At 48.5% G+C, this 19,758-nt stretch overlaps 1 protein-coding gene across 1 annotated transcript in view; it reads right to left on the reverse strand.

Annotated features, from left to right (window-relative positions):
* Nucleotides 1-19,758, reverse strand: part of DNAH3 (dynein axonemal heavy chain 3) — a 169,926-nt gene that overhangs the window by 39,229 nt on the left and 110,939 nt on the right. Inside the window, exons 42-48 of the mRNA XM_060261037.1 lie at nucleotides 18,593-18,887; nucleotides 9,413-9,592; nucleotides 8,114-8,237; nucleotides 5,947-6,103; nucleotides 4,186-4,329; nucleotides 1,082-1,748; nucleotides 802-967 (exon numbers count right to left, since the gene is read on the reverse strand). Of these exons, the coding sequence (XP_060117020.1) occupies nucleotides 802-967; nucleotides 1,082-1,748; nucleotides 4,186-4,329; nucleotides 5,947-6,103; nucleotides 8,114-8,237; nucleotides 9,413-9,592; nucleotides 18,593-18,887 (1,733 nt within the window). The remainder of the gene's footprint in view (nucleotides 1-801; nucleotides 968-1,081; nucleotides 1,749-4,185; nucleotides 4,330-5,946; nucleotides 6,104-8,113; nucleotides 8,238-9,412; nucleotides 9,593-18,592; nucleotides 18,888-19,758) is intronic.

Here is a 19,758-nt window from a genome sequence, read left to right on the forward strand (position 1 = left end):
CCTATTTGCCTCGACCCTTTTTTGGAGATGCCAGGGATTGAACCTGGGACCTTCTGCTTCCCAAGCAGATGCTCTACCACTGAGCCACCATCCCTCCCTTTACACCATATGTAAAGCTGTTGGTTGGGTAGGCAGACCTTCCTTCTTCTTTTGAACAACAAACGAAGAATATGAATGCAGAGATTCAAACACTTCCAGCAAGTGTACAGTGAGGTGAGGAAGGGGAAGAAACAAGGCTTAGCTCTTTTATCTGTAAACAAATATAGCCCCCAGCCAGCTAAATGCCAAACTTGCTTAATGTAAGAGCCACATAGAATAAATGTCAGATGTCTGAGAGCCATGAGATAATGAATGTCAGATGTTTGAGAGAAGGAAGGAAGGAAGGAAGGAAGGAAGGAAGGAAGGAAGGAAGGAAGGAAGGAAGGAAGGAAGGAAGGAAGGAAGGAAGGAAGGAAGGAAGGAAGGAAGGAAGGAAGGAAGGAAGGAAGGAAGGAAGGAAGGAAGGAAGGAAAATAGATGGAGGGGAAGGGGAAGGGAAAAGTGGAAAGAAAGCAACTTTAACTTTAAATGCATTCTCCAAACCAGCTGACAGGGTGGGTTGGGCTTCAAGAGACACTCAATATGTGTGAAAGAGCCACATGTGGCTCCTGAGCCACAGTTTGACCACTCCTGGTCTAAACATTTAATTTAAATGTCTAAACCTGAGCCTGCTTTGGGGAAGACTGAATAAAACTCTGAAAAATAAATAAAAATTTCCATGTAAGCAGGGGGGGGGGACTTCTTAGAGATCTCATGACATACGATTTCCTGATTTCGTCTTCTAGCTTCACTTCCTCTAAGAACTTGTTGGCTACCATTTCTAGGGCATCCGTGGGCCACGTCTGGAACCAATCGATTGTGCAGCAATTGATAAGTGAAGGGAACATTCTCAAGCGATTCCGAAACGCATCTCCAATTGGACTCATCGCTGCGGGGTGGGGGGGGGAGGAGGAAAAGATGTATTTTTCAACTATGTTACAAACCTAGTAACAAGTAAGAAAAAGAAATGTCCAAGAGGAAGGGAAATGACTTTAATTCATACCTAAGACTATATGTAAATTCTTCTTCACTCGCTCGATAAAGAAGTTGTACATGGCCAAAGGAGTGGCGTCGATTCTCCTGCCTTCCGTCCTTGCTGCACTCTGCATTTTCTCAACAATTTCAGCCTTCTCGTCTGCTGCAAAGATGTTGGGCACGTCTCCGGTGTTCAAAAGCATGTTAACGTCCTCCACATAAGATTCATCCTTGATCTGGTTATCGCAGAACAGGAACACGGTGCTTTTACTGGCCACTCCTGATTGCAACATCACCTTCTTGATATCTTCTCTCCACTCGTTTGTGCCATAGAACTTTGTGATTTCAATCATGAAGATTTCAAAGGCATTCATAAAGGTAGCCAGCTTGGTAGCACTCTGCCGGCCGCTACCGCCAATGCCGACCAACAGCGCATGGCCATTATCCTGTTTCAACACCCGGCATATCCTCGAGATGTGTTCGATAGCAAATTTAAACATGACCAGAGACATGGGCGCCTTGCTGATGTTGTTGAACTCCTCCAGATAGTATTCCATGACTGACGTCAGCTGCTTTAAGTCTGTGATTTCATCATAGATTTTTGCATCACTAGATGGCTTAAAGTAGTCTCCAAAGAACAGGCTTCGGATATTGTTGTCGCTGATTTTTCCAGTAGGTGATAAATGACTTAGCACCTATACAGAAGACCAAACAAATGCCACGTCATTGGGTTTCATCTGCTGCTACCACTCTTCACATAACAGGAAGAGGTATATGTGGATGAGGGACCAGGTATTAATATGTTGCTGTCCCTTCCTTTTGCGGAACTAGGGACCGCTTCTTGTGTTATTTATTTGTTTTTGTTAATTTGTATTCCGCCCTTTCCTGCAAGCAGACTCCGGGCGGATCACAAGAAGATTTAAAACAATTAAAACTAACAAGCTAAAACCATAAAATACAATAGAACAAATAACACATATATCAAAGGCAGTAGTTCCCATTGGATGCATTCTATATATCAGTACATCAGAAGGCCCAGAGATGAAATAATAAATTAAGATAAAATAATACAGCATCGTGGCAGGCAAGGGAGGCCAACCAGATGGAAATAAGGATGTCCGCTGCCTCAACCGAAAGCCCGGCAGAACAGCTCCGTCTTGCAGGCCCTACGAAATGGCATCGAAACAGGTAGGGCCCGGATCTCCCCAGGGAGCTGATTCCACCAGACCGGGGCCAAGGCCGAAAAGCCCCTGTCCCTGGTCGAGGCAAGTCAAACATCCTTTGGGCCAGGAACAGTCAAAAGATGCTGTGAAGCAGAACACAGCCATCTCTGGGGCAGTTATGGGGAGAGGTGGTCCCGCAGTCATGTTCTGGTGTGTAATTTTAGTGCTCATGATAAAGGCACAACTGGACATGTAGTTGATGTCACGGTTTCCCCTCACCCCAAGCCAGGGATAAGAAGAAGCCTCAGGTCAAGGAGTAAGGCAAAGCAAATTACAAAACTACTAGAGGAAGAATAGTTCTTCCTCTAGCCTAAAACAGTTTCTGCCACCAGCTTCTTCTGGAATATTCCCCCCCAGCATCAGAATGAAGAGACAAGCCTCTGAGCTTCGCCAGGAATTAACAGAAAAGTCAGCCCTGCAAGGTTGATTTGCGTTTCCAAACTAAAATGTTACCAGCAGGTAGTCAGGTCCAAGACTTCTGGATTTAGCTTTTGAGGCTACAGGAGACAAGAAACCACACCAGGTTTAAAAACATAATGGTTTTATTAAAGTGCAAATGTATGTGGAGAGTAAAAACAAGAAATCTAAGAATAACCAGCATAGCTAATATAATCGGGGGTCGTCTTGTAGAAAAATAGGTGGTGCAATTCATTAGCATAACTCATTTGCACATGCTGCCCCCCCTCAGCCAAAAGCAACCCAATGCAAGAAGTGTGAGCCCTGGGCAAGCAAGACCTGCTTGGGCTGGCTAGAGATCCAGCCAGCCCAAGGAGGCCTCGCTTGCCTGGAGCTCTCCTGGGCCGCTGCCCGCAGTCAAAAGGCCAGCAAGCTACCCGCAACCCAAAATCACGTAAGTAGTGGAGAAAGGGTGGCATGGGCTTCTCCAGGGGTTAATGAGGGCTGCTGGGGGTGTGGCAAAGCTCCTGGTGGCTGGCTCCCTGTCTGCTCTCCAAATCCAGGGATTGTTATGCAGCTGTACCTCCTATTCAATGGACAAGGTAGGTGGGGAGGAGGAGGGGGGCCATCAGAAAGGTTCAGGAGCTACGCTCCTGTGAGCTCCTGCTGAATTCAAGGCCTGAATATAATATTCAATAGTTACCAATGTAGTTCACGAAGTCTGCCAGGTTCAGCACCAACCTTTGGTTCTCAGAGACGTCAGGGCTTCGGCCCATTTCAGGAACAGCAATCAATAGAGATCCCAAGCAAGGCTGAGCTGGGCTACCAATGACACGTTGCTTGCCAAACAATCATCAAGCTATCAGCAAGACAAAAGGCTGACTAACTTATAGCAAAGAAATCTGATGGGCCTTGGCCCCAGAGGAACCAATCAGAATCAGAGAGATGATGTAACTCCCTTCCCTTGTTTCTGAAACATGACTGCCTTGCTGCAGATTAGTTGTCCAGTTTCTCAGGTAGTATAGCAAGGTCATTCCTTCCGATGTTAGGAATGCACCAATTAAGAAGCCTAGGTGAGGATAGTACCTCCGTCAGCCAGATGCAAGCAGTTAGCCTGAAGTTCATACTCTTGTTGCTCTAACCATCTATGTGAAAAGGTATTTCGTAGGTATTAAGCCTGAACCGACGTACTTACAATGAGCAAAATTTGTAGTGAACCATAATTCTTTAAAGTTGACATGGGCACTATCTCTGGAATTTCTCACTGCTTCAGAAAGTAGGGGTTACACAACAAAAAATGCAAGCTAGTGGTCACAAGTTTGCATTTTTTGTTGTGTAATCCATTATAGTGACCTCTCTCAGATTGTATTCTATTGGAAAGTAGGGGAGCATTTTACTATTGTACCTGGAATGTGAGAGCCTTGTGCAAAACGTGGAGATTTCACATTATGCTGTCTATGCAGCTGCTATTCTCTTTGCATCCAAATGACTCTCTGCTTGAAGCCCGACATACCTTTTCAATGCTCTGCTTGAAGCAGTTAGAGGTTGTTTCTTTCACCATGTCAAAGAACACCTGTCTGTCTTCTGCATCAATTAAACGGTCATAGAAGACACGATAAACTTCATGAATCCAGAGCCTGATTAGTTTTTCTCCAGACTGTTGAAGAAACAGGGTGGGGCAGGGAAATGATGTGTCAGGGTTTGAAACTCCAAAGCCAGACACAAACACATTCAAAAACTGTTAAATACTGGGTTTGATGCATGAGGAGGCTCAATGGATAGTAATCAAAGCTCTTTATTAGTGATTCAGCATGTTTACTAAGGACTACAAACTACTCCCAAGCACCAGAACATGTGGCAATATATACAGTCGGGGAAGGGGGAGCCCAGCCCCCAAGAAGCAGAAAATGTCCTGTGATTGTGCCCTTTTTGGATCCTTCATTAGAATATACATAGTCATTGGCAGTTCCTAGGATCTTCTGATACTGCCTCCTGATTGGCCAGTTTGAATTATGCAGCCAATCAGGATACAGATCTTTGGATCATCTCAGTCTATTGTGTTGTGTCTCAAGCTCAGGACTCAGCACCCAACATGTCCAGGCATGCTTTCACATACATAACAAAACCCAAACCCCATTCCATCTTGACCTTTGGCTTTTGCAAACCTTTCCGGTGACATTAACAAGAGTCAATGAACACCAAGAGTGGGCAGCAAAAGTCTCCCCAGGAGGTGTCAGACTGCGGGAAGATCTCCCTGAAATGGGCCATCAAATATGAATGGGGCTTACCACTGTCCTCCCCTACCTCTTCCTGACAGCTAGCTAGGTGTCAAATTCTTGACTTGCTCCAGCCCGTGAAATGGAGTTTTGGCCCTCTTGGTTCATCACACAATTGGACTTCTTTACAGCTAAACAGCAAACAGTCCAGTCAAAAAGGAGATGCTCTAACATCTGGCCTCCAGGCAGCTTCAGTCTTCCTGGAAATCTTGGCCTGGCTGTGGACTGAGCTGAGGGAGTGAAATCCTGACTCCACACCCCTTTTGTTAGGGGGCTCTTCTTCTCATGGCTCTGCAGCATTTTGCCAGTTGGAAGGAAATACATCCAGGGCGGAAGAAGTGATGGAAGCAATGCTGATGCTGATCACATAACCATAAAAAAAACTTTCCTGGGGCTGAATCATAGGAAGGAAACTACTGAAGGAGGCATAAAAATGGTGGAAGTATATGGGCAGTGACTGTAAGGAAGCCACCAACTCCTCTTTTCTCTCTGCCAGAAAGGGCCCAAACGTTTGTGTGGGGGGGAGGGGGGGGCGAGAACAGTGAAACTTCCCATGCGGAGGCAAGTCCTCAGCTGGGCACTTAGAGAGCCCTTGCTGAGGTAGGATGTTCCCTCCAGGTTAGTGGTGTCAGGAGACAAGACTTGCTTGAACCTGTTAAACCCCTCCCCACAATACATATAAAATGGGCCATGCTGCACTCAATTGCTGCAAGTTTTTGAGTCACAAGGAAGGCGGCTGAAATCGCCATGAATGTATGAGCACAGTACTCAGAACTTTGACTTCTGCAGAAGTTGGATCTGGAAAATCCTCAATTTCCTGCAGTATTTTAATTTCTCAACCAGTATTTCAACTTCTCAGTTCTTCTCATCATGGGCCAGATAGCTTAACACACAGTCAAATGTTGGGGCTGCATCTTTCTCTCTAAGACTCACTTGCAGCTGTCAAACAGAAAAGAGAAGCCCTCCTGCACATTGATACAGTCAAAGGACAGCCCCACCTGCAAATGAGTGTGTGGGCACAGCAGCACGCCTCGGATCACGCGGGAGAAATCACGCAGGTTGAAGACGTAATGAGACTTGGAAGGCGTCGGGAGGAAATTTTCCACAGCCAGCTTGTAAATATTCATTGTTGCTTGAACCATCATTTTGCCAAGCCTTCAAAAGAAAGAAGCAGGTTGAAAAGCAGCCACGCAAGGCCTTGCTCTCTCCCTCTCTGGCCACAAGACCTTGCTGTTCCCCCTTCCCCTCTTCACCTGCCCAACCATCTGCCCCAAACCCTCCTGCAAACCCCTCCCCAAAAACCTTCCTCGGACCACCAGAACCTCACCTATTCACCACTGTCTCATTTGTTGACTCAGTAATCCCAACCAATCCCATCCACCTTTTCCCCTTTATTGCAAACATCTCTTAATTTCTGTTGTTTACTATGGTCTCCGGGTAGGGACCACAGTTTCAGAGCATAGCCATGTTGGTCTGCACCCAGATTAAAGTTCTTTAACACCTTAGAAACCAACAAGATTTGGTTGAAGGGTGGGGTATGAGGTTTTGAAGACACAGCTCCCTTTGACCCTTGAAAGGTCATATGCCAAAAATCTTGTTGCTTTGACTCTCAAAATCTCATACCCCAAAAAACCTTGTTGGTTTCTAAGGTGCTATGGGACTCGCCAATCTTGGGCCAATCTTGGTCTGACCTTCTCAATTTCAATTTCACTGGGTACCAATGAGTTCTAGCAGAGGGAGAAAAGGGTCATCTTTTCCACCCCATGCACCATTTCATAAAGTTTTATCATAGCCCCCACCCCTGCCATGATAGAACCTATTTTTTTTTCTAAATTGGAAAGTCATAGATTCTTGAGCTTTGCCTTCCTGGGGAGCTGCTCCATACCCTAATTATTTTAGCTGTCCTCCCCGCTGCATCTTTTCCAACTCTGTATATAGAGGATGTTTTCTGTTGCACCAGAAGGGCAGATCAGAACCAACGAGTTGAAATTAAATATAAAGAAGAACTTCCTGACGGTTAGAGCGGTTCCTCAGTGGAACAGGCTTCCTTGGGACATGGTGGGCTCTTGTTCTTTGGAGGCTTTGAAGCAGAGGCTAGATGGCCATCCAATAGCAATGCTGATTCTGTGAACTTAGGCAAATCATGAGAAGGAAGGCAGGAAAGATTGCATCAAGGGCTACCCTTGACGCTGACTCGGAAACTACAGCTAGTGCAGAACGCTGTGGCACGGCTGTTAATGGGGCTCCCCCGATGGGAGCACATTCGGCCAGTGCTGAAAAAGCTGCACTGGCTACCTATTATGTTCCGAGTCTGTTTCAAGGTGTTGGTATTGACCTTTAAAGCCCTTTATGGTCAGGGATCTGTCTATCTGCGGGACCGCCTTTCTCCAGAGAGCACTGCGTTCAGGGACAAAAAAAATCTATTGTCCATCCCTGGACCAAAGGAGGCTAGGTTGCATTCGATGCAAACTAGGGCCTTCTCGGTGGCAGCACCAGAATTGTGGAATGCTCTCCCGGAGGCCATAAGGGCCCTGCGGGATTTCTCCACTTTCCGCAGGGCCTGTAAGACCGAATTGTTTTGACAGGCCTTTGATATCTGACCGGGAGAGAACTGCCACCCGACATCATACAGAGTTCTAGGTGATCACCGTCAGAAAATAAGAACTCACTTATATTGTTAGTGGCACAGCACCGCGAAATGGTTTTTAAAAGCTTAAGTTGTAATTGTAATTATGTTTTTAGTGGTTTTTATTGGTTTTAACTTGAGAATTGGGGGGTGGGGGGAATATGAATGTTGAGAATATGAATGTTGTCAGCCGCCCCAAGTCCGCTTGCGGAGCGGGCAGGATAGAAATTTAAAGTAATAAATAAATAATAAATAAATTAGTTCTCATGGCCCCTTCTTACATGCCCAGGGAAATGCTGGTTGCCACTTTGGGGTCAGGCAGCAATTTTTCTCCAGGCCAGTTTGGCCAGGGGTCCTGGAGGGTTTTTTTGCCATCTTCAGGGCATGAAGTAGATGTCATTGGATGTGTGCGGCGGGTGGGGAGGGGGGTGGAGTTGTGAGTTTGGGGGTTGAACCCTGGAGGCCCTTTCCAGCTCTGTGATTCTAGGATTCTGTGCTTTTTTTCTTAGATGAGGGAGGATGCTCAGATCAGCATTTACCTTAAAAATGAAACATCGAATCCTTTGCCAAAATGCCAGTCAACAATTGAAGTGAAAATCTTGGTCAAAATTTCGTCATCAAAGGCACTGATGGAAACGATGTTCAAGTGCCTTGTGAAACGCTCTGTTTAGAGAAATAGGATGGCTCAGCACAGTCCGCCTTTCTTTTGGTAGCCCACAGAATTTATTTATTTTTTACATTGGAGATGCTTTTACTTAAGGGAGCTAAATCCCCTGCAAAAATCTGCACGCGGATCTGGATTGCAATGGATCTGAAGATCTTTGGGAATGCCCCCTACTGCCCCCCTGCCTCCCACTTCAACTAGACAAGAACACAGGAGATTCAATAATGTGTTTTTTAATTAAAAACTTAAAGGTAACAGGGCAAGGGATTTGACTGGAGACACAGTGTGGGCAGAAAATACACTTCACCCTCCCTGCTCCAGCCGTTTTTCATATTCAAATCCACCTCTGCTCTCCCAGAGCTGCTATACGCTCCAAGGAACATAGAAGTACCATAACAGCATTAATACCATAACAGGTCATTAGCAGGGGTCATTTTGTAGAAAAATAGGTGTGGAGCTCATCCAAGGACTGTTATGCAGCTGCACCTACTATTCAATGGACAAGGTAGGTAGGTGGGGAGGAGGGGGGCGTTAGAAAGGTTCAGGAGCTGCGCTCCTGTGAGCTCCTGCTGAATTCAAGGCCTGGTCATTAGGATCAGGAAAATGGCACAAAGAACAATGTTAACTGCATAACTCCTCTTAGAATCTCCTTCTCTGCCCCCCCCCCCCACCACTACCTCAGTTTTTTTTAAAAAAGCGTTAGATCTGATCACAGAACCTCCACCATCTCACCGAGTTATATTAATTTAAGGTTCCATTTTAAGATTCCAGTAGGAGAACCCCATTCAAAAAGGAGTTAAGACACACACCTGAGAGTAGTTCTTACAAACATTGACTGTGTTTGGTTTATAAGCTACAGTGGGCAAGATAACCAACCAGCAAGCTATCTAATTTTGGCTTGACACTGATTTAGTGGTGCAAAACAGCTTTGCAGGTCATAAAAAGCCAGCTTCAGATTCTGCCGGTGTACGGTTCTGCCCCGCTGAATCCAGCCAGCTTTCCAACTCTCTCTGTTGATCAAACTGTATGCTTAAACAGCAGTCCAAAGTTAGTATCTCATAAATGATTTCAGGGTCACAGCACGGTTAACTCTGGAGGACAAAACAATCCACTTTAACCAGCTGACCAAGCTAAAATCTGTGGCACACTGTAAAGGCCCACAATGATGGCATACCTGTAATATCATTCCTGCCACCGCCTGGGGGTCCCATCGCAGCAATGAACAGTAGGTCGACAATATCCAGCCGTGTGGTGTCCTTCTTGTCATACCAATGGCCATGATCTATCCACTGCCTAAGGAGCTCGATAGGTGGCTGAGCTCCATAGACTTCCTTTGCTGGCATGTTTAAGTCATCTAAGGAAGAATCACGAGAGGCCATGCATTAGTTTTCTGAAGGCACAGGACGCTAGCCTTCCCACCCCTCCTCAAAACACAGCAGCGAGCAAGGCCAGTGTCAGCATCCCTTGAAGTGGCACACGTGCTGGGGCCCAGGGCTTCTGGTGGGGGTTGCTGACAGGAACCCCTGATTGGGCATCTTCCCTCTTACTCACATGCGCCTTTCCCCACCACCAGCTTGCAAGGGCTCCATCACTTGTGCTTCAGGCTCCATGTGCTGCCCAGCACTGCCAGGGAAGGGTGTGTCAGTGACCACAGTGGAAGCAGCCCCAGCCGCTACACACTGCCCAGCATCATTCAGGGAAGTGACAGTGCAAGTGGATGCAGCAGAAGAGCTGGAAGCCAAGCAGGAGAAGGATGCATAGGCAGGTAAAGGCATGACAGGAGATAGGGGGAACCTGGGCACTCTCAGCCCACCCTCCAATGCCTTGAAATGGTTCTGTTTGGTGTGGAGAGCCAGTTTGGTGTAGTGGTTAAGTGTGTGGACTCTTATCTGGGAGAAAAACAGGTTGCTTACCTGTAACTGATGATCTTCGAGTGGTCATCTGTGCAGTCACACACATGGGGTCTTGCCGCAGGCAACGGATCCATACCTCGGAGCTCCAATAGCTCGCCTATAGCATTTTTTGGCGCGCTTCCCTCCCGCTCTGGGGAGCAGGCACCAACCGCGCATGCCTGGAGCGGGGGAGGAGTGCCCATTCCACTCAGTTTCTTCCAGCCGCCACTGACACTATACAAGTAAAACACAATTACAGGAGGCCAGCAGCGGGGAAGGCTGGGTGGGCGTGTGTGACTGCACAGATGACCACTCGAAGATCATCAGTTACAGGTAAGCAACCTGTTTATCTTCTTCATGGTCTCTGTGCAGTCCCACACATGGGTGACTAGCCAGCTGAATGTCCTGGTGGAGGGTGCTGGTAAAAGAAAAGAGTTAGTCACATAATCATATCACATCGCACCAAATAGGTTATAGGTGGAAGCGGATGCACTCATCCCTGGCTTCAATGGAAGATGGATCTGAGGACCGCTTGGCCGAAGGAGGCGTCTCGTCTCGCACGAACGTCTAAGGCATAATGGGAGACTAACGTGGACGGTGAGGACCAGGATGCGGCAGCACAGGTGTCCTCTAAGGAGATGCCCTGTAGGAAAGCCGAAGACGTCGAGACCGTTCTGGTAGAGTGAGCCTTAAGGCCTTCGGGTAGGGGCTGCTTAGCCAGATCGTAGCACAACCTGATGGCACTGACTACCCATTTAGATAGTCTCTGGGTAGAAATTTTGTGTCCTCTGTGAGGTTTACCGTAGGCCACAAACAGATTAGGGTCCTTACGGAAAGGTTGTGTACGAGCAAGGTAGAAGGATAGAGCCCTTCTGACATCTAGGGAATGCAGGGCTCTTTGTCCTGGGTCGGTTGGATTGGAGAAAAACGTTGGCAAAGAAGATGACGTCGATAAGTGGAACTGGGAGACAACTTTAGACAGGAAGGCAGGGTCCGGTCGCAGAACAACCTTATCCTTGTGGAAAATTGTGTAGGGAGGATCATGGCGGAAGGCACATAAGTCACTTGCGCATTTCCCTGAAGTCAGGGCAACTAACAATGCCGTCTTCCATGACAGAAGGTTGAGATCTATTCTAGCCATGGGTTCAAAGGGAGTCTTCATTAGACAAGAAAGAACTAGGGATAAACTCCAAGCTGGAACAAAGGGTTTAACAGGTGGATGTAGGTGCAACATGCCCTTGAGAAATGATTTGGACAACCTATGAGAAAAAACGGTTTTGCCGTCAACAGGGTCATGGAATGCGGAAATGGCAGAAAGGTGAACTTTTAAGGAGGAATAGCAGAGTCCTGATCTCTGTAGGAACAGTAGATAATCAAGAACCAAATTCAGGGGTGCTGATTCTGCTTGCAGATGATTGGATGCTGCAAACGAACAGAAGCGTTTCCACTTGCGTTGATAAGAAAGTCTAGTAGAAGGCTTTCTTGCGTTAAGAATGATGTTAGCTACTTCTGTGGAGAGGAAGGAGGACGGATTCTCCACGCTGTCAGGGCCAGAACCTGTAGGTTGTGATGCAGTACCTGGCCGTTGGCTTGAGACAAGAGATCGCCCACAAGAGGAAGGCGTCGGTAAGTGTGGCAGGACATTTGCAGGAGCCTCGTGAACCACGGTTGCTGTGGCCACCATGGAGCAATGAGAATGCAGTCCGTGCCGTCTCAAGTGATCTTTATCAGCACCCGTGTTAAGAGGGGGGTTGGGGGGAATAGGAAATGTAGAGGACCTCTCCAAACCTGCAGAAAGGCGTCGTTGCCTCTTCTGGTATAGAATCGAGGACATTTCGCATTGTCCCTGGAGGCAAAGACGTCCACCGTGGGTGTTCCGAAGCACCGAAAGATGCGACGAAGGTAGACCAGGTTGATGGACCATTCGTGGTTGTCTATCCGAACCCTGCTGAGAGAGTCGGCCAGAACATTCTCCACACCTGGGAGGTGGATGGCAGTCAAATAGATGTCGTGTTTGACACACCATTCCCAGAGCAGTATGGCTATACGGCACAACCGGAGGGATCTGGTGCCTCCCTGTTTGTTTATGTAAAATACTGTCGTCATATTGTCGGTGGAGATCTGAACGTGCTGACCCGAGATCAGTGGAAGGAACGTATGGAGGGCTCTGTGCACAGCAATCAGTTCTAAGCAGCTTATGTGCATGGCCCTCTCTGAGGGAGTCCAAAGCCCTCTGACAGTCTTGTCCTCTAAGTGGGCTCCCCATCCCCACTTGGAGGCGTCTGTGGTCACAACAGCCGTCGGAGGAGTGGGAAGAAACGGCATGCCGGAAAGGAGGTTGTTGGGTACAGTCCACCAGGTGAGAGAAAGAAGTGCTCTCTGGGGAACAGTGAGCAAAGTACTCTGCGGTTGCACGTGAGGATGGTAGGCACGCACAAACCAGAGCTGCAGTTGTCTCATCCGGAGCCTGGCAAAGCGAAGAACTGATGTAGTGGCTGCCATTAGGCCCAGAAGGCGTTGGATGGTGAAGGTGGATTGAAGCGGTTCTCATTGAACTGATTTGGCAAGGGCGATGATGGTGAACGCTCGGTCCTCCGGGAGGAAAGCACGATGAAGAGAGGTGCATAGAAGGGCCCCTATGAATTGCAAGTCCTGGGTTGGTGTGAGGTGTGATTTGGTGGTATTCACACGCAGGCCCAGAGAGTTTAGGAGAGAAAGAGCTGTCTGGACATTCGTCTCCAGTAGGTGTTGAGTTGGTGCAATGAGGAGCCAGTCGTTGATATATGGGAAGACCGGGATGTTCCGAATGCGGAGAGCAGCTGCCACCACTGCCATGCACTTGGTGAGCACCCTGGGTGCAGTGGAAAGTCCGAATGGCAGGGATATGTACTGGAAATGATGGTGGCCCATGGCGAATCGAAGATACTTCCGATGCTGAGGTCGGATTGTCACATGGAAGTAAGCGTCCTGAAGATCTAGGGAAGCCATCCAAGAATTCTTGGGGATCAGAGGCAGGATGGATTGCAGAGATATCATTCTGAATTTCCTGTATTCGATATGTTTGTTCAGCTTCCGAAGATCTAAAATAGGACGCTTGCCTCCATCCCTCTTGGGCACCAGGAAGTACCTCGAGTAGAAGCCCGTCCCTCGCTGTTGAAGAGGAACAGGTTCTATGGCATTTTTCTGGAGCAGGTCCAGAATTTCTTGATGGAGGTGAGGAGAGGGGGGGGGGTAGCTGTGAAGTAATGGTGGTGAGGTGGTGAAATGAACTCGATTGTGTAGCCTAGACGCACGATGGTTAGCACCCAGGAGTCGGTTGTGATTGAGTTCCAGGTCGGAAGGAAGGGGGAAAGCCGTGTGTGATAAGCAGGTGGAGTCTGAAGAGAGTCAAAGAGACTGTTTAGCAGGAAGGGAAGCTTTCTTGGTCTGTTGAGACCGAGGCCTCTGTTGGAACTGAGGCTTTTGTTGTACGCTCTTCCGCTTCCAGTAATCATACTGTTTAGGTGACCGTTGGCGTTTCTGGAACGATGGTCTCCAGGGTTTTCCCCGATTAAACTGTTGGGAGGAAGGTTGGGAGACTCCCAGGCGTTTGGCACGCTTGCGGCCATCATCAACTGAGGTCAGTACTTCGTCCGTAGATGCATGGAAGAGGCCTAGGCCGTTGAAAGGAAGGTCTTCAATTTTTTGCTTGATATCTGGCTGCAAGTTGGTAGATCTTAACCAGGCATGACGGCGCAGAGCAACGGAGGAAGCAAAGACCCTCGAAGAGCATGAAACAGCATGGCGTAACGAGTTTATCTCCTGCTTGGACACTCTGGACAATTCCGATACTAAGTTGGAAGCTGTTCTCTGGGAGGTCTCAGGGAGGGAAGGGATGAGGGGCGTAAACTGGTTTGCCAGGTTGAAAATGTAAGCAGAGAAGTAGGCTAAATAGTTATTGAGTTTAGAATTGGTAGAAGCCAAGTTAAATATTTTCCTTGCCAGGGTGTCCAGTTTTCTACCCTCTCGATCTGGTGGTGTGGGATGTCTGGATGGCTTGGCTTTAGTGGCAGAGTGCACTATTATGGAGTTAGGTGCCGGGTGTGAAGCCAGAAATTTAGCATCAGGAGCATGAACTCTATAGAGAGAGTCGAATCGTTTGGAAGTAGGTGGGACTGAGGCGGGTTTGTCCCATGCCTCACGCAAGCCCTCAAGATGCACAGGTAGCATTGGTAGAAGTGACCCTGGTGGGAAGTCAGCTTGCACTAGGTCGCGTACAATGTCCGAGACTTTAGGGGAGTCGGAAGGTAAAGTGATCTTTAAAGTCTCGGCCATAGTGGTGATGAGATTTAAGTAGGCCTTAGAAGCATCCGATGGTGAAAGGCGAAGCTGTGGTGTAGATTCTGACGCTACAGAGGCAGGGTGGTCCTCTGAATCCGACGATGCTGAGGTTTCTCTGTCGGAGTGGGAGTCCTCTCTAGAGGAGAATGAGGTGGCACGATCGGTTCCGAAGCAGAAGTCTGAGGCTTGGAAGTCTGAGCATCCATCTGAGCATCCTTGGATGATCGAGGTGGAGTAGCAATATCTGGAGGTGCAGTCGAAACCGTCGCGGGGGCAGTACGGGGTTTCTCCACATCCCGATACCGAGGACGTTCCTGGATTCGAAACGATTCCATGTGCCGAGATGGAGAATATTCGGGGTCTCGAAACCGAGTAGGCTCTCGGAGTCGCGGGGTCGAGGCGAAGCTTCATAGCGGATTCGAGGGGTAAGAACCTCACGGCCCAAATAAGGGGCTGAATCCTGGTACCGGTAGCTGTGTGTTCCCTCTTCAGAGGGGGAACGGGAGAGGCGATGGTAAGGTCGGCTTCTCGGTGAAGGGGATCGAGAAAAGGATGAGTAGTCATAGCGTGCACGTGCATAGTAATCCTGGTGCTCATAGTAAGTAGATGAGCCAGAATTGCGGCGCCTGCGAGGGGAGCGAGAGCGGGCTCGAAGAGAAGAAAGATGTGTTGGCGAACGGGATCGGATCCGACGCACGGAGACTTGGTTTGTTGGGGAACGAGAGCGGACTCGGTGTGTAGAAACCTGAGTTGCTGACTCCCTAAACAAGGGAGAAACCGCGACATCTCGGAAGGACCCGAGTCGAAGAGATGACTTTAAGTATTTTTGAGTAGGGTCGGTAGATAAGTCGGGCTCGAGAAACTCGGAGGGGACCACGCTGCGGACTGAAGGTGAGCGAGATCGGATTGGAATTACTTCCACTGCCGTAGATGCATGGGGCGTTAACTGCGGCATGTCAGTGATTACATCGGATGGCGCCGACAGTTCTGGCGGAAGCAAGAGCGGGACTGACGAGGTTGCGTTGGGATCCATTGATGCCGAAGTCGAGGCCGAGTCCCGAGGTATCTTAGGAGCCGAGTGCGACTCGTGGGGTTTTCTCGGAGCCGAATCAGCCGATTCGGAATGACGAGATTTTTTCGGCGCCGAATCCGTGGAGTCGGAATGACGCGATTTCTTAGAAGACTTATGGCCAGTATCGGCGTGCTTCGAGGGTTTCTTTGCGGACTTGTGCGGCTTCTGCTTCTGCGATAGAAGCGCGTCCAAAGAGGCCGAATCTCCCGCTCGTAGTGGGGGAGGTGGCGAGCCCAACGTGGGCATAGCCCTCAAGGACCGTTCAAGAAGAAAGCTCTGGAGCCTTGCTGCGCAGTTCTTACGGGCCTGCTTGCCAAAGTTAGCATAGTGTGGGCAGGAGTCCACTCGATGGGCTTCCCCAAGGCAAAATAAGCAGTAGCTGTGGCCGTCAGAGATGGGGATTTTAGCTCCACAGCGCCTGCATTTTTTAAACGTCACCTTCCCTTCCATGCGCTCCGGACAGGGGAGGGGAGGGAGGGGAAGAGAAGGGGAAAGAAAGTGCAGGAACGGACTTTTTTTTAAAATTTTCTAGGACGAAAAATAGTGAGAATTATGAAGAAATATGAGGAAACAGGAGGAATACGATACCAGACGAAGAGAAGAACGAAGAGGAGAACGAGCTAAGGAGGAAACGCAGCGAGGTAGGTGTTGTCCGGGCGGCGGTAGGGAAGAAACTGAGTGGAATGGGCGCTCCTCCCCCGCTCCAGGCATGCGCGGTTGGTGCCTGCTCCCCAGAGCGGGAGGGAAGCGTGCCAAAAAACGCTATAGGCGAGCTATTGGAGCTCCGAGGTATGGATCCGTTGCATGCGGCAAGACCCCATGTGTGGGACTGCACAGAGACCACGAAGAAGATCTGGTTTGATTCCCCGCTCCTCCACTTGCAGCTGCTGGAATGGCCTTGGGCCAGCCATAGCTCTGGCAGAGGTTGTCCCTGAAAGGGCAGTTGCTGTGAGAGTCCTCTCAGCCCCACCCACCTCACAGGGTGTCTGTTGTGGGGGAGGAAGGTAAAGGAGATTGTAGGCCGTTCTGAGACTCTGTCCTTGAAAGGGCAGCTGCTGTGAGAGCCTTCTCAGCCCCACCCATCTCACAGGGTGTCTGTTGTGGGGGAGGAAGGTAAAGGAGATTGTAAGCCACTCTGAGACTCTGTCCTTGAAAGGGCAGCTGCTGTGAGAGCCTTCTCAGCCCCACCCATCTCACAGGGTGTCTGTTGTGGGGGAGGAAGGTAAAGGAGATTGTAGGCCGCTTGAAAGGGCAGCTGCTGTGAGAGCCCTCTCAGCCCCACACATCTCACAGGGTGTCTGTTGTGGGGAAGGAAGGTAAAGGAAATTGTGAGCCACTCTGAGACTCTGTCCTTGAAAGGGCAGCTGCTGTGGAAGCCCTCTCCAGCCCCACACACCTCACAGGGTGTCTGTTGTGGGGGAGGAAGGGAAAGGAGATTGTGAGCTGCTCTGAGACTCTTCGGAGTGGAGGGCGGGATATAAATCCAATATCTTCTTCTTCTGGCAGAGGGGATGAATGAAGAGGAGTCTAGAAAAGGTTTCCCATTAACCTAGCTCCAAATGACATTAGAAGGCTTGGAACAGAGGATTCAGAAATTCTTATGAATTCCTATGCAGCAGGGCTTATTGGGGGCTACAGGACATGCAGTCTCTGGTTTGATTCCTGCCCTTCCCGTAAACTCAGCAGTTGGCCTCAGGCAAGCCCCTCTCTCAGCCTCGGCCTCCTTGTCCTCCCATCTGTAATACGGGGATCATAATAATGGCCCGCCTTACAGGGCTATTTGTGAGGATTATAGTGAGATATTGTGTGTGAAGTGCTTTAGATACAGACAGCACTATATAAATGCTAAGCAGCATTGTTATGACTACTTGATGAGGCAATCTAGCTTCAATGATGATTTTTAAAAACAGGCAAGCTGTACCCCACAGGTTTACAGTATATGGCTTAAAAATGTCGGGATGGCAGTGGGCTGATTATAATTAATCTGGGTCTGCTTCAACAAAATGGGTGTCTAGTTCCCCTACCTGAAATCTATCCAACCCCCAGACTATAGTCTGCGTTTCAATACCAGAAGTAAGCTTGGCTAAGAGAAAAATACTTGAGGCCTATAAATAAAGTAATTCATTAAAAACAACAATAAGGAGCAGGTATGGAGAGGATTTCTCTCCCTGTACCTGGGCTCCCTTTTGCTGCTAAAACTGGGCACTGCACTACCTGCGTCACACCCGACCCAAGAAAATCCAAGGCTAAATAAACTGATCTGCCACCACCATCTCAAGTTTCAATCGAAGATGTGATGTTACACAAGGAAAGGGACCAAGATAAGGCAAAGGTCAAGGGAGGCTTGAGCAAAGAAGGTTCAAGGATCACCTGTTTCATAGAGACCTGTCTAACTAGGAGCCACACCTGTCTGGGGAGTGGGGGGTGGGCGGGTGTCACAGAATCATAGACTTGGAAAGGACCTCCAGGGTCATGTAGTCCGATGCAGGAAATTCACCTGGGTCATGTAGTCCGCTGCAGGAAACACCTCCCCCACACACATACATTCCAGTGACTCCTACTCCATGTCCACAAACTATTCAAAGGAATGAGAATGTATGAGGCACAAGAGCCACCATGTTGTATTGGGTTCAAGCACCAGATCAGGGAGACATGCTTGCTAGATGGCCAGTCACTTTCTCCTTCTCGGCCGGTTTGGCATAATGGTTAAGTGCGTGTACTCTCATCGGGGGGAACCAGGTTTGATTCCCACTATTCCTCCACACGCAGCTGCTGAAGTGACTTTGGGTCAGTCATGACTTTCTCAGAGCTGATCAGCCCAAGAGCAATTCTGGGAGAGCTCTCTCAGACCCACCTACATCACAGGGTGTCTGTTGTGGGGAGGGGAAGGGAAAGGAGATTGTAAGTCACTCTGAGACTCCTTCGGGTGGTGAAGGGCGGGGCATAAATCCAATCTCTTCCTCTATCTCACAGGGTTGGTGTGAGGAGAAGACAGAGGAGGGGAGAACCACACACACTGCCTGGAAGAAGTATAGCACACAAATGGGATAAGCAAGTAGATAAGTCTTACCCACAAACACAATGGCTTTTTTCCCCATCGGAGGCCCAAAAAGCCCTTTTCTCCTCCTATCCAGCTTTGACATAATGATATCTTGGGTCTGGTTGGCTGAGGTTCTGGCTGAGAAATTGATGACGTTTGGGACATACTTGGTTTTTGGGAGCTGGACCAGAAAACTGTGTGTAATGGCTGATTTCCCTGTACCAGTGGATCCCACAAACAGCATAGGGATATTATGCTCCACGTAGGTTTTCAAGAAAAAATTCTGCCTGGCAGTTTCCGTGGTTGGGATGATAAGTTCAGAGACCTGTTGAGAAGATGGGACAGGACAGGATGCTTGGTTTTGAGAAACTGATCTCTCAGAAACTGAAGAAATGCCCAGCTCCTTATTTACTTAAAATGGTTATATCCTGCCTTTCACTCTTCAGCTAAGACCTTCAAGGTGGCTAACCATCAGGTTTAAAACAATAAACCAAAATACATTATTAAAAGAAAATGGTTAAACTGATTCAAAACCACTGTGAGTCCACCAGCATCACCCCAGCATAAATGGAAGCACCAGGGAGAGAAGACTGATGTCAACAAATACCGCTCTTTGTCATTCTTGCACACCTGATTGTGAGATCTTCATCAATGGGACTAGCAACCCACTGTCAGGGGTGGGCTGCAACTATTTCCCCAAATGCAAGCTCTGCTTTCCTCCGCAGGAGCACATGGCAATCCCTCACCTGCCTGGGTGCACCACTGAGATTGGATGAACCTGTTTTTCCTTTCCTCAGTTAGCCAGCCACTGAGATTCCTGCGCCTAACTCCATAGCCCTAACCCACCATCTGGTTTTGGCATGAACAAGGATATTGCAAAGTACTCCAGACAATATTCTGGGCTATTGCTGTCTGTTGTTGCAGTGCACCTGCTTATTAGAAGTGGAAATACCAAAACAAAGCTCATAATCATTCCTGGAACTTCTGACTATGCAAATAAGCAGGGTCACAACGCAGATAAAAGATGTGCTTTCCTGGAAGGCAGGCTTTCCATGGCAAGAGATAATTAGTAACACATGTCATTTAATGATGCATTCACTAGAAAAGGCAAACAACCAGAAAATTGCTGGTAATTTAAAAAAAATTACAGCTCCTTTTGAGCTGATTTTTCCACCCCCACAATATTTGCTGGAGGC

This window comes from Heteronotia binoei, chromosome 20 (genome assembly GCF_032191835.1).
Source record: "Heteronotia binoei isolate CCM8104 ecotype False Entrance Well chromosome 20, APGP_CSIRO_Hbin_v1, whole genome shotgun sequence".
Taxonomy (NCBI): domain Eukaryota; kingdom Metazoa; phylum Chordata; class Lepidosauria; order Squamata; family Gekkonidae; genus Heteronotia; species Heteronotia binoei.